Source organism: Panthera pardus, unplaced genomic scaffold, assembly GCF_024362965.1.
Source record: "Panthera pardus isolate Hobbes unplaced genomic scaffold, ASM2436296v1 HiC_scaffold_27, whole genome shotgun sequence".
Classification (NCBI taxonomy): domain Eukaryota; kingdom Metazoa; phylum Chordata; class Mammalia; order Carnivora; family Felidae; genus Panthera; species Panthera pardus.
The window spans coordinates 44,488,036-44,502,836 of NW_026526843.1; the positions used below are offsets into that span (position 1 = coordinate 44,488,036).

The 14,801-nt window shown below is 38.4% G+C and overlaps 2 protein-coding genes across 4 annotated transcripts in view; one reads left to right on the forward strand and one right to left on the reverse strand.

The window, feature by feature from the left end:
* LOC109261388 (protein BEX1-like) overlaps positions 1-14,801 on the forward strand; it is a 166,143-nt gene that overhangs the window by 74,217 nt on the left and 77,125 nt on the right. The window lies entirely within an intron of this gene.
* Positions 5,507-7,005, reverse strand: BEX4 (brain expressed X-linked 4). Of its 2 annotated transcripts, none has more exons than XM_019431806.2 (2): positions 6,872-7,005; positions 5,507-6,030 (listed from the first exon to the last, which is right to left on the reverse strand). In XM_019431806.2, exon 2 carries the CDS (start codon positions 6,023-6,025, stop codon positions 5,669-5,671), a length of 357 nt encoding a protein of 118 aa, XP_019287351.2. In that variant the 5' UTR covers positions 6,026-6,030; positions 6,872-7,005; the 3' UTR covers positions 5,507-5,668. The 2 variants fall into 2 exon arrangements, with proteins under 2 accessions (XP_019287351.2, XP_019287350.2); XM_019431805.2 differs by lacking the exon at positions 6,872-7,005 and adding an exon at positions 6,380-6,459.

Sequence of the window (14,801 nt, forward strand, 5' to 3'; positions counted from 1 at the left end):
AAGGAAAAAAAGTTCTTGCAGGCTTAAAAATAGATCATTGACTGATTCTAAAACTTATATGAAAATTTAGGGGACCTAGAATATTGAAAGCAATTTTAACAGAGAAGAACAACGTTGCAGGACTTTCCCTACCTAATTTCAAGACTTACTATAAGGCTACAGCAATCAAGACAATTTGATATTGGTGAAAAGATAGACATAGTCATTAGTAAAGCAGAATAGAAAGTACAAAAATACAGCTACATATGTATAAGTACTTGATTTTTGACAAAGATAAAAAGGCTATAGGATAGAGAAAGGAAAGTCTTCTCAACAAATGGTGTTGTATTAGTCAGATATCAATATGGGAAAAATGAACACTAAGGTTTACTTCGTATTCACACAAAAATTAACTTAAGATGGTTCATAAAACAAAATGAAAAGCCTAAAAAATATAAAACTATGGGAGTAAAATAGAGGAGAAAGTCTTTATAACCTTGGATTAAGCAGCACATTATTTAAATAGAACACAATTATAAAAGGAAAAATTGATTAAATGGACATCATAAAAATTTAAAACCTTTGGTCTTTGAAAGAAACAATTAAGTAAATGAAAAGGCAAGCCAAGACTGAGAGAGAAATTTACAACATATATATCAAAGAAACTGAATACAGAATTTATAAAGAAATCTTGCAATTCAGCAGTAAGAGGATGGACAACCAAATTTAAAAATTAGCAAAATATTTGAACAATATTTTTTCACAAAAGAAGCTAGATGAATGACTAATGAGTACACGAAAAGATGCTGAACATCACTAGTCATCAGAGAAATAAAAATTAAAGCTATAAGATACTATACACCCTTTAGAATGGTTAAAATTTCCAACAAAGACATGAAAATATGCTCAACATCTCTCATCATCAGGGAAATACAAATCAAAACCACAATGAGATATCACCTAACACCCATCAGAATGGCTAAAATCAAAACACAAGAAAGAACAGGTGGTGGTAAGGACATGGAGAAAGAGGAAACTGCACTGCCAGTGGGAATGCAAACTGGTGCAGCCACTCTGTAAAATAGTTATGGAAGCTCCTCCAAAATTTAAAAATAGAACTACTTTGTGAGCCAGCTATTACAGTACTAGGTATTTACCCAAAGAATACAAAAGTACTATTCAAAGGGATACATGCACCCCAATGTGTATATCACCATTATCTACAAAAGCCAAACTATGGAAAGAGTCCAAATGTGCATCAAGTGATAAATGGATAAAGAAGAAGTGGTATATATGTACAATGGAATATTACTCAGTCATAAAAAAGAATGAAACCTTGCCATTTGAAACAATGTGGATGGAGCTAGAGAGTATTATGCTAAGGAAATCAAGTCAGTCAGAGAAAGGCAAATACCATATGACTTCACTCATATGTGGAATTTAAGAAAGAAAACAAACGAGCAAAAGTAAAGAAAAGAGAGAGAGAGGCAAACCAAGAAAGAGACTCTTAACTATAGAGAACAAACTGATAGTTACCAGAGGGGAGAGAGGTGGTGGGATGGGTTAAATAGGTGATGGGGATTACGGAGTGCACTTGTTGTGATGAGTACCTGGTGTTGTATGGAAATGTTCAGTCACTATATTGTACAGCTTGAAACTAATATTACGCTGTATGTTAACTACCTGGAATTTAAATAAAAACTTTTAAAAATTAAAAGTATTAACAAAAAAACCCTAACCACACTGAGTAATGATAAGGATGAGGAAAGTTGGCACTCTAATACTCTACTCATGGGAATGTAAAATGGTGAAACCACCTTGGAAAACAGTTTGGTAATTTCTTTCTTAAAAATTAAACTTACAACTTCTATATAATGTTGCCATTTCATTCCTAGGTGTATACCCAAGAAAAATGAAAACACGTTTACAGAAAAATCTGTGCATGCATATTCATATCAGCTTTATTTGTAACAGCCAACAACTAGACATTATCTAAGTGCCCATCAACAGATGAAGGGATAAACATTCACCATATCATGAAATATCACTCAGCAGTAGAAAAGAATATGTTATTATTGCATGCAAAATCATTATATTGAATAAATGAGGTCAGACAAAAAAAAAGTATATGCTCTGTGATTAACTTTATATAAAAAATACTGCAAAAATCAAAATATAGTGACAGAAAGCAGACCAGAGTTTGCTTGAGGATGGAGGTGGAAGTGGGGGTAGACTACAAATGGGAAGAAAAAGACTTTTGGAGGTGATGTAAGTGCTTGCTATTTTCATTGTGGTTATGGTTTCATAGGCTTACATATATGTAACACAGATCAAATTGCATATTTAGGTACTTTCTGAACTTTAGTTATACCTTAATAAAGCTAACATAATTACTTACATGTAGATACAGACTGAAAAGAGTAGAAGTGATAACTTGTTTTGTGTTTTCTTCTCGTGATATTTCGTTTGTTTTTACTTTTTTTCGTTATAAGTTCAATTTTTTCCTTGCTAGCCTCTTTAAAGCCTCCCTCAATGATATCTCAATTTTCTGTAATTTGAAGGTGACAGCATATGCTTCTGAAAGGCTCTACTCAGAGATATCTCCTTTTCCTTTTTAATTACTTAGCTTCTATCCTAAGCCCTGTTTCAAAATCTATAAAAATATACACATGTTCCTTAAGAAACTAAACATGAATATATAAATGACTGATAGGGATGAATGCCTTAGTCCTTTTTGTTGTTCCCAGTTGATTCACTTTTCTTTGGTTTTCATATTTCTTTCATTTTCTTACTGGCCTCTTTAGGGACATTCCCCAATGACATATTTCAATCATCACCTTAAAAAGTCAGAATGTACTGCCCACCAAGATTGACCCTCCCATGGGATGTATAAGTTAATGGAAGTGTTCACTACAGCTACTCAGTGCTCCTTCAATTGCCTTGTTACTCAGTAAATTTTACTTTTTCTCCTGGCTTTTATTTTTTTCCAGGAAGTTCTGTTCTCACTCTTTCACCCTTGCTGAAACACTCAGGAAAGTGTACTTCCTTGTTTATCTTCAATCATGCTCTGATTATGATCTCTGAACTTTGCTGCTTCTAGAAAGTTCTATGCTCATACTACCTTGGGGGTGGGCTCCTGGATGGCTCAGTCAGTTAAGTGTCTGACTTCAGCTCAGGTCACGATCTCATCGTTCATGAGTTTGAGCCCTGCGTTGGGCTCTGTAATGACAGCTCAGAGCCTGGACCCTGCTTTGGATTCTGTGTCTCCCTCTCTCTCTGCTCCTCCCCTGCTCACACTCTCTCTCTCTCAAAAATAAATAAACATTAAAAAAAAAAGAAATACATTTTTAAGGCTACAATATTTCCTACCAGTAAAACTAAAACTAGTTTCTTAAAATAATTTTTTAAAGTTTATTTATTTATTTTGAGGGGGGAGGGGCAGAGAGAGAGCACAAGAGAATCCCAAACAGGCCCCACACTGTCATCACAGAGCCTGATGCAGAGCTGGATCCCACAAACCATGAAATCATGACCCGAGCTGAAATCAAGAGTCAGATGCTTAACCAACTGGGCTACTCATGTGGCTCTCAAAAATAATTCTTTTTTTTAAAGTTTATTTATGTATTTTGAATGAGAGAGACAGAGAGAGAGAGAGCAAGTGGAAGAGGGCCAGAGAGAGAGGGAGAGAGAGATAATACCAAGCATGCTCCACACTGCTAGCACAGAGCCTAATGTGGGGCTTGAACCCACAAACCATGAGATCATGACCTGAGTTGAAGTCGGATACTAAACCGACTGAGCCATCCAGACACCCCCTCAAAAAAATTATTAATGCTACTGGATGATGGACTATGATGTTTTTTGTTCTTTTTTTTAAAAAAAATTTAAGTTTATTTAGTTTGAGAGAGAGAAAGGGAGCACAAGCAAGCAGGGGAGGGGTAGAGAGAGAGGGAGGGGCAGATAGAGAGGGAGAGAAACCCAGGCAGGCTCTACGATGTCAGCCTGCAGCTCAACACAGGGCTTGGTCTCAAAAAACGTGAGATCACGACCTAAGCCGAAATCAAATCTGATGCTTAAATGACTGAGTCACTTAGGCACTCCCTAATTTGTTTTTTAAAATTGATTGTTGTGAGCCACAAAACTGATTTCAATAGCCATAATGGATGGCTATTATTACCGTGAAGAAGACTGGGTTGTCAGGTCTTTAAAATTTCTTTCTCTTCTTTCATAAAATTTAAAGCATCTACATTGAAAATATACAAAAATATTAAAGATACCCTCAATCTCACTGAGTCTCCCTGAGACCCTCCTTAGCTTGTTACCAGTTACAAAAGTTAAATATTCTGTATCTCCATATAACAGTCTTAGAGAAAATGGCCCAAGCCAGTTATATAGCAGGGGGTAGGCTTGGTTCTGAACATCTCTGAACACCAGTACCCTCATCTGCCATTATCCCTACCACTCTTATACCATTCTATTTTAAGGCCCTGTACTTTTCCTTTTTAATGTTTTTGTCCATCAAATTCAGGTGATATTCATCCTGTTATTTTACTTTATTTTTCACACTTAATAATACAGCACACACATATGTACTTAGATATATACATATATATGTATGTATATATATATGTATATGTGTGTATATGTGTGTGTGTGTGTGTATATATATATATATATATATATATATATATATGGCCTCAGTGTACATTAGATTTACGAGGAAAGTGTGTTAAAAAAATGAAGATTCTGGGGGCGCCTGGGTGGCTCAGTCAATTAAGTGTCAGATTCTTGATTTTGGCTCAGGTCAAGATCTCATGGTTTGTGAGATCTAGCCCTGCATCAAGCTCAGCACTGACAGCATGGAACCTGCTTAAGATTCTCTTTCTCCCTCTCTGCCCTCCCCTGCTCACACACTTACATGGTCTCTCTCTCAAAATAAATAAAACTCAAAAACAAATGGAGATTGTGGCATGCCCACCTGTGAGTCTGGAGAATAGCAGCCAGATGTTCTACATTAAAAAGCTTAAAAATCTCCCCTGGGATGCCTGGGTGGCTCAGTCGGTTGAGCATCCAACTTCGGCTCAGGTCACATGATCTCAGTTTGTGAGTTCCAGCCCCGCATTGGGCTTTGGATCTTCTGTCCCCCTCTCTCTCTGCCCCTCCCCCACTCTCTCTCCTTCTCAAAAATAAATAAATAAATAAATAAATAAATAAATAAATAAATAAAATATTAAAAAAAAGTGCTCCCCTCCCCAGGTGTTTTTATGCAGGTGGTGGACTCACTCTGAAAAACAGTAGGGCATACATTCTTAAAATAATATCAGATGTTATGAATATGGTCCTTCCTTACTCATTGGATGGTAACAACAACAACAAAAAGTCAAAGACAGTTGTGGTTTTGAGTCTAGGCAGCTAGGTGAGGACAGATAGTAGCAAAAAATAAAGACGAGGGTGAAAAAGGAAGATTGTTTTTTAAACTGATTTATTCATTCATATTATGAAAAGAATAGTGTTTCCTAAACCTGGGTGAAACTGCCCTACTGGACAGAAAGTTTTACACTGAGACAAAACAATATTTAATTACAAACTGCTAAGTGGAAACCAACAGGTTTACCTAAAAAGTAAATCACAAAACTACAAGCTTGTAGAGCAGAAGCCACATTATTAGCCGCAGGGAAAACCTTAGAATTCAAGGTATAAGGCAAAAGTCATAATGATTTTCAGGTTCAGGAGTTTGGAAGTGCTTATGATGCCTCATTTGCTGGTCCTTAGTTTTTCTCCTGATTTCCATCATCTGCCCTATGAACTTTTCCACATCATCTCCCACTTCATTATGATCAATATGCCTGTTGGGTATGGCCCATCGAAAATTAGGGACAAGTCGTCTCATTCGCCCCAGCCTGACATTTCGTCCATGCTTCTGGCCTTCACCTCCTCTCGAATTGTGGGCTTCCTCACCATTCTGTAGAAGGCCTTGTTCTCCATTTTCCTGCTGGGCATTTTCCATGTTGAGATTTTTCACCGTTTGTTTCTCTTTGGACGCCATTGCTCCTAGGAGATAAGAGACCAGAAAAAGGACTATTTTCTTGGGATGAGCAGCACCGAGGACAGAGGCCCTTACTATTCCTGTTCCAAAATTCAGAGCCTTGGATACCAAAGGCTTTTTAAAATTTTACTTTCCCACCATAGAGGCTCCCTACGGCTTTGGGGCAGGTCCCCAGTCTGAGCCTTACCCCCTCCCGGTCGCTCCTCTCCCAAAGCCCACCATTCTCCCAGCCGATCCGTCTCCACGCCTCTGCAGGCACCAAGATGGAGAGGGGCTGATTGGTGGGAGGAATTTGGAGTCCAGGGCTTTCCACACGTTACCCCCACCCGCCTCCCCACTGTCCCCCGCAACGACCTGGGCCTATCCTTGCAGTCTCCTCCTCCCGATTCTCGCCCCCAGTGAGCCGCCAGGACACCTACACCCGCACACCTGCAGAGGGCAGGAGTGGGGGAGCGGGGACTGCTGCAACTCAGTGCTCGGCGCCAACCCGACGCCACCCAGCCTCTCCTGGGCTCCCCGAGACCCCACGGCCGTCCCACCCCTACCCCCACTCCCACCCCCGGACGCCCCATCCCCCGCGCTGACTACCATTTTCTACACCAAGAAGGACGGGGGCGGGGCCTGAGTGCGAGAGGCAGGTGTTTGAGAAGGGTCATCGCCTCATGGCGGTCCAACCCTCCGCCCTACCATTTTCTGCGGCCAAATGCGGGCCACAGCTTGGCGTGAGGGCTGTGGTTCTTTCCCAGTTCCGCCCCCGGGCAGCTGGGACCCGAGGAGGCCTCCGCGGGCCGCGTGGGCTCTCGCACACCGGCCCAGGGGACTCTCCCCCTCCTCCGGGTCCCTTACCTGCTCCCCCTCCAACTCCTACTCTTTGGGGCTTCCCCTGGCCCCCACGTTCTCAGGGCCACGAAGAGCAGGTACCGAGAAGGGAGAGAGCGCCGGCCCAGTTTGACGCTAGAGCTAGGCGCTCGAGTCACCATTGGTGGGTCATTTGAGGCCTTCGTCACCGCGAGCGGCACCGCCCCCATCCCGTGCCCGCTGCTTCCCGCGAGGTGGTGCAGAACTGGTTGGCCTGCGCACCTCCTCTCTGCTGCATCGTCCTTCTGAGCAGACCAGGCTGGGCTCTGTGACTCTCCCCTCTTTGTATATTCCTTGGCTTTTCTCTGCCTGCCGGGGAAGGGCAGTATCTTCTTAGGGGCCTGTTGGCCATTTCCTGTCCTCCTCTGGGAACTTGCTTCTTCCTCTCCTTTGCTCCCAGGATACATCCCTCCAAGAACATCTATGAGCAAGATGTCGCACCTACCCTGCTCCCAGCCTGTGGTCCTCCTTGCTACCAATGCCCACCATTTTCTCTATACCAAAATGTTGGGGGTGGGGGTCAGGAAAGGAGATGTTATTTTTTCTAATTCTTCTTAATACTCTTTTGCTCCCTTTTCGACTAGAATGTCATTCTCTTTATAGTTTACCTTAACTTTATTCTAACTTTTGTTATGAAAAAATTTAAAACATATGCAAAAATAAAATAGTAGAATGAAAGCCACTGTACTCATCACATAGCTCCAACGGTTAACTCATTGCCAATGTTACTTCATGTGTATCCTTACCCGCTTCCTACTCTTAGAAATTATTTTTGAAGCAAATGTCGGTCATAATATCATTTTGTGCATAAGTATTTCAAAGTACATGTCTATAAGGACTCTCATATGTATTTACGTATTTATATAATTTATGTATAACATATCATATGTATATTTATACCACAATACCATTTTCCCACCTAACAATGAATAATTCCTGAATACTGTTTTATGTCCAATCCGTGTTCAAGTTTTCAATTCTGTTATAGTTTTTTAACAGTTTGTTTGGACTAGGGTCCAAATAAGACTGAATGCTGCTTTCGAGATACTCTTTTTGTCTTTGGCTTTGACAGTTTGACTATATTGTGTCTTGGTAAGTGTATTCTGTAAGTGCATCTCTGATATTGAACCTTTTAATTGAATTTTTAATTTCAGCTACTGTAATTTTCAGCTCCAGAATTTTTGTTGGTTCCTTTTAATAATTTCTTCCTGTTTATTCATGTTCCCCATTTGACAAGACATTAATTTCCTGGTTTATTGTAGTTCTTTTTCTGTGGTTTCCTTTAGCTCTTTGAGCATATTAAATTCAGTTGACTTAAAGCCTTTCCCTAGTAAGTCCGGCTTCCTCAGAGTCAGTTTTTACTAATTTCATTTTTGTTGTGAATAAGCCATACTTTCTTTGCACATTTCATATTTTTCTGTTGTTGCTGAAACTCGACATTTTGAATAGTATAGTATGGCACCTCTGGAAATCATATTCTCCCTCAGGATTTGTTGTTGGCTGTTGTGGATTGTTGTTTGTTTGTTTAGTGACTTTTCTAAATTGATTTTGTAAAGTCTGTATTCTTTATCATGTCTGCCACTGAAACCTGTGTTGCCTTAACTTAGTGATCAGCTGGTATTTTGACAGTTACTTTAAATACCTGGAGCCAGTAAAAGGAAAAAAGAAGAAACACTCCCAGTATTTGCAGATTGGTCTGTGCTGGTGAACTCGTTCACTGCCTAGCCAGACCATTTTCAACTCTGTATTAATTTTCACTTTCTTCTTGCACAGAGTATGAAGGCTAGCTGGAGGTGAAAGGCCTCCTCAGGTCTTTGAAACAGTTGCATCCCATCCTGGGCATATGTGTGGTCTTCTCAGTCTCCCTGTATATTGGGGAACTTTTAAAAGCCCTTATTTTCCCATGTATTTCCTTTCCTAGCCTCTTCCTCCCAGTTTTCTCATTCTATTTATTTTTTGACCTTGGTACTGTCCTTTACCCCAGGCTGCTGTGTCTAATATCCAAGCCTTTAAATACTTTTGACAAAAGCCACTCTACTCCTGGGAAGGCTCTGAGGCAAAATAAAGGGAAACCTTGGTGTCTTCTGTGAGGAGGACCAGCGAGATGGTCAAGACCCACAGACACAATTGAATAAGGTCCATAATGTTCCTTCTGGTACTAGCAAACTTCACTAGCTGATCTGGAGTATTGGGGATGATAGTCTGGCAATTTAAAATGTCATGGCACTCTCTTACTACAATGCAGGAGCTTTTATCTTAAACTAGTTTTCCCCTGGTTGTTTTAAGTTTTTATTAGATTCCAGACTCCTGCAAAAGTTGATACTGACCATTTTTGGCGTGAAATCTTTGAGTTCCCTACTCTACCATTTTTGGTGATGTATTTATATTTTTCAGTTCTCTACAACATAATGGCAGCATACAATTGTTTTTAAAAACTACCCTCTTTAAAAGAACAGTACAATATTATGCTTGCTTCTTCTCACAAATTTTAAAATAGAGTACTTGATTAATTATACTGTTTGGTACTTTGCCACAGATAATATTTGATGTGTTTGACATGATTTTAAAACATTTTTTTGTTTAGTTGTTCTCTGGCATGTAGCTGTGGAAACTTCATATTTCTAAATATGTTGAAAAGTTATACACAAGTTTAAAAATGATAGGTGAACATCAAAACATAAGTTTTGTTATCATTGTGAGTAGTAACTATTTGGGTATTGTTTGAGTGCTTCTAAAACAATAAATAATGCAATTGAAAAAATCATGTTTGTTTAAAATAAATTTTCTTAAGTTTAAAAGGTTATTAGTAAACTTTTTTTTCCCTTTTACCTCATGCTTTTACCATGTCTGCCAAGAGGAAACATTTCCTCCTTTAAGTCTCTTAAAAATAACCAGGAAAAAAATCAGTGAAAAAGTTGGTATATATCTTTCAACATTCTTCCCTCTCCCCTAACAGACAAGGCACGGGCTATAAGACAAACAACCTAAACTTGAGTCCACAACTCTGCCACTGTTTCTGTGTATCTAAACAAGTCATTTAACTTCTCCAAAGTCTACTTTACCAGATTTAACCAAATTGACTAAATTTAACAGAGTTTGAATAGATTGCATGGGATAATGTACATAAATATGCTTGTAAACTATAAGGCATATTCACATATGTTACTATTAATAACTATCATCTTCCTGAAACACGCACACATGCACACACAATGAGGTGGGTCTGTTAGCCAGGAGCCAAAAGATTTGGCAACTTGGGCAAAAATGACAAGGTGGAAAATAGTAATGTAATCCATGAACTAAGAAGCATGGAAATATTTATTAACAGAGAAATATTATTAATAAGAAAATAAAGAATTATGGTGCATTTCCATAATAAGAACACTATGCACAGTTAAAATGAATGACCTACATATCCATATAGCAATGAGTGAAAGTCTTAAACATGATAAACCTGAGAGAAACAGGTTGAAAACACAATTATTTGCCAATGTGTTTGACAGTGTAAAAACTGTCAAAATGTTTACATGTCTAAAAGTAATTCTATATACATTTTAATATTTTTATATTTTATATGATATACTTTAATTTATATTTTCAAAAATATTTTACATACTTAAATTATGTATATACATATATAGGCAAAGTGTAGAAACATATGTGTAAAGATATATACCAACTTAAGAGCGTGGTTACCTCTGGGGAGAGAATGGGGTAAATGGAGATGGAGGCTAACTCAGCTATATTAAAATCATGTGATTGTTTAAAAATTCAATGTAATAGTCTTCATATATTTCAGAGCATGAGGTAACTGTATTTTTATTATTTTTTAATATTTATTAATTTTTGAAAGAGACACAGAAGGTGAGTGGGGGAAGGGCAGAGAGATTGGGAGACACAGAATCAGAAGCAGGCTCCAGGCTCTAAGCTGTCAGCACAGAGCCGGATGCGGGGCTCGAACCCACGAACCGTGAGAACATGACCTGAGCTGAAGTTGGACCTTTAACTGACTGATCCACACAGGCGCCCCAGTAACTATATTTTTAAAGACAAAAATTAAAGCCAAGACTTACTTTTAGGCGAAAAATAAGTTTTGGATCAATACACATCATGTGTTTCGACTAAACATATTCATAAATACATGTGTTTCACTATATGCATATAAAAAACTTTTAAATCTACAAACTAACTTGTTTCACGTTCTATATCATTTTGATGATCTATTGCTATGTATCAAACAAGACACCAAATTAGTAGCTTAAAACAATATATTACTTTTGTTAGAGTTATAATCATCACCACCATCATTTCTTTTTTTTCGTGAATATTTTATTTTATTTTTTTCTTCAATATATGAAGTTTATTGTCAAATTGGTTTCCATACAACACCCAGTGCTCATCCCAAAAGGTGCCCTCCTCAATACCCATCACCCACCCTCCACTCCCTCCCACCCCCCATCAACCCTCAGTTTGTTCTCAGTTTTTAAGAGTCTCTTATGCTTTGGCTCTATCCCACTCTAACCTCTTTTTTTTTCCTTCCCCTTCCCCATGGGTTTCTGTTAAGTTTCTCAGGATCCACATGAGTGAAACCATATGGTATCTGTCTTTCTGTGTGTGGCTTATTTCACTTAGCATCACACTCTCCAGTTCCATCCACGTTGCTACAAAAGGCCATATTTCATTCTTTCTCATTGCCACGTAGTACTCCATTGTGTATCTAAACCACAATTTCTTTATCCATTATCAGTTGATGGACATTTAGGCTCTTTCCATAATTTGGCTATTGTTGAGAGTGCTGCTATAAACATTGGGGTACAAGTGCCCCTATGCATCAGTACTCCTGTATCCCTTGGATAAATTCCTAGCAGTGCTATTGCTGGCTCATAGGGTAGGTCTATTTTTAATTTTTTGAGGAACATCCACACTGTTTTCCAGAGTGGCTGCACCAATTTGCATTCCCACCAACAGTGCAAGAGGGTTCCCGTTTCTCCACATCCTCTCCAGCATCTATAGTCTCCTGATTTGTTCATTTTGGCCACTCTGACTGGTGTGAGGTGACATCTGAGTGTGGTTTTGATTTGTATTTCCCTGATGAGGAGCGACGTTGAGCATCTTTTCATGTGCCTGTTGGCCATCCAGATGTCTTCTTTAGAGAAGTGTCTATTCATGATTTCTGCCTATTTCTTCACTGGATTATTTGTTTTTCGGGTGTGGAGTTTGGTGAGCTCTTTATAGATTTTGGATACTAGCCCTTTGTCCGATATATCATTTGCAAATATCTTTTCCCATTCTGTGAGTTGCCTTTTAGTTTTGTTGGTTGCTTCCTTGGAAGTGCAGAGGCTTTTTACTTCCATGATGTCCCAGTAGATCATTTTTGCTTATAATTCCCTTGCCTTTGGGCATGTGTCAAGTAAGAAATTGCTGCGGCTGAGGTCAGAGAGGTCTTTTCCTGCTTTCTCCTCTAAGGTTTTGATGGTTTCCTGTCACACATTGAGGTCCTTTATCCATTTCGAGTTTATTTTTGTGAATCGTGTGAGAAAGTGGTCTAGTTTCAATCTTCTGCATGTTGCTGTCCAGTTCTCCCAGCACCATTTGTTAAAGAGACTGTCTTTTTTCCATTGGATGTTCTTTCCTGCTTTGTCAAAGATTAGTTGGCCATACTTTTGTGGGTCTACTTCTTGGGTTTCTATTCTATTCCATTGGTCTATGTGTCTGTTTTTGTGCCAATACCATGCTGTCTTGATGATGACAGCTTTGTAGTAGAGGCTAAAGTCTGGGATTGTGATGCCTCCTGCTTTGGTCTTCTTCTTCAAAATTACTTTGGCTATTCGGGGCCTTTTGTGGTTCCATATGAATTTTAGGATTGCTTGTTATAGTTTCGAGAAGAATGCTGGTGCAATTTTGATTGGCATTGCATTGAATGTGTAGATAGCTTTGGGTAGTATTGACATTTTGACAATATTTATTCTTCCAATCCATGAGCAGGGAATGTCTTTCCATTTCTTTATATCTTCTTCAATTACCTTCATAAGCTTTCTCTAGTTTTCAGCATACAGATCTTTTACATCTTTGGTTAGATTTATTCCTAGGTATTTTATGCTTCTTGGTGCAATTGTGAATGGGATCAGTTTATTTGTCTTTCTGTTGCTTCATTGTTAGTGTATAAGAATGTAACTTATTTCTCTACTTTAATTTTGTATCCTGCAACTTTGCTGAATTCATGTATCAGTTCTAGCAGACTTTTGGTGGAGTCTATCGGGTTTTCCATGTATAGTATCATGTCATCTGCAAAAAGTGAAAGCTTGAGTTCATCTTTGCCAATTTTGATGCCTTTGATTTCCTTTTGTTGTCTGATTGCTGATGCTAGATTTTCCAACACTATGTTAAACAACAGCGGTGAGAGTGGACATCCCTGTCGTGTTCCTGATCTCAGGGAAAAAGCTCTCAGTTTTTCCCCATTGAGGATGATGTTAGCTGTGGGCTTTTCATAAATGGCTTTTATGATCTTTAAGTATGTTCCTTCTATCCCAACTTTCTGAAGAGTTTTTATTAAGAACGAGTGCTGAATTTTGTCAAATGCTTTTTCTGCATCGTTTGACAGGATCATATGGTTCTTCTCTTTTCTTTTATCAATGTTATGTATCACGTTGATTGATTTGTGAATGTTGAACCAGCCCTGCAGCCCAGGAATGAATCCCACTTGATCTTGGTGAATAATTCTTTTTATATGCTGTTGAATTCTATTTGCTAGTATCTTATTGAGAATTTTTGCATCCATATTCATCAGGGATATTGGCCTGTAGTTCTCTTTTTTTACTGGATCTCTGCCTGGTTTAGGAATTAAAGTAATACTGGCTTCCTAGAATGAGTCTGGAAGTTTTCCTTCCCTTTCTATTTCTTGGAATAGCTTGAGAAGGATACATATTATTTCTGCTTTAAACATCTGGTAGAACTCCCCTGGGAAGCCATCTGGTCCTGGACTCTTATTTGTTGGGAGATTTTTGATAACTGATTCAATTTCTTCGCTGGTTATGAGTCTGTTCAAGATTTCTATTTCCTCCTGACTGAGTTTTTAAAGCGTGTGGATGTTTAGGAATTTGTCCATTTCTTCCAAGTTGTCCAATTTGTTGGCATATAATTTTTCATAGTATTCCCTGATAATTGTTTGTATCTCTGAGGGATTGGTAGTAATAATTCCATTTTCATTCAGGATTTTATCTATTTGGGTCATCTCCCTTTTCTTTTTGAGAAACATGGATAGAGTTTTTATCAATTTTGCTTATTTTTTCAAAAAACCAACTCTTGATTTCGTTGATCTTCTCTACAGTTCTTTTAGATTCTATATTGTTTATTTCTGCTCTGATCTTTATTATTTCTCTTCTTCTGCTGTGTTTAGGCTGCCTTTGCTGTTCTGCTTCTATTTCCTTTAGGTGTGCTGTTAGATTTTGTATTTGAGATTTTTCTTGTTTCTTGAGATAGGCCTGGATTACAATGTATTTTCCTCTCAAGACAGCTTTGCTTTATCCCAAAGCGTTTGGATTGTTGTATTTTCATTTTCGTTTGTTTCCATATATTTTTTAATTTCTTCTCTAATTGCCTGGTTGACTCATTCATTCTTTAGTAGGGTGTTTTTTAACCTCCATGCTTTTGGAGGTTTTCCAGACTTTTTCCTGTGGTTGATTTCAAGCTTCATAGCATTGTGGTCTGAAAGTATGCATGGTATGATATCAATTCTTTTCTACTTATGAAGGGCTGTTTTGTGACCCAGTATGTGATCTATCTTGGAGAATGTTCCGTGTGCACTTGAGAAGAAAGTATATTCTGTTGCTTTGGGATGCAGAGTTGTAAATATATCTGTCAAGTCCATCTGATCCAGTGTATCATTCAGGGCCCTTGTTTCTTTATTGACCATGTGTCT

Coding starts and splice junctions, on each gene's coding strand:
- BEX4 (XM_019431806.2), bottom strand. CDS start 6,025: ATGGCGTCCAAAGAGAAACAAACGGTGAAAAATCTCAACATGGAAAAT.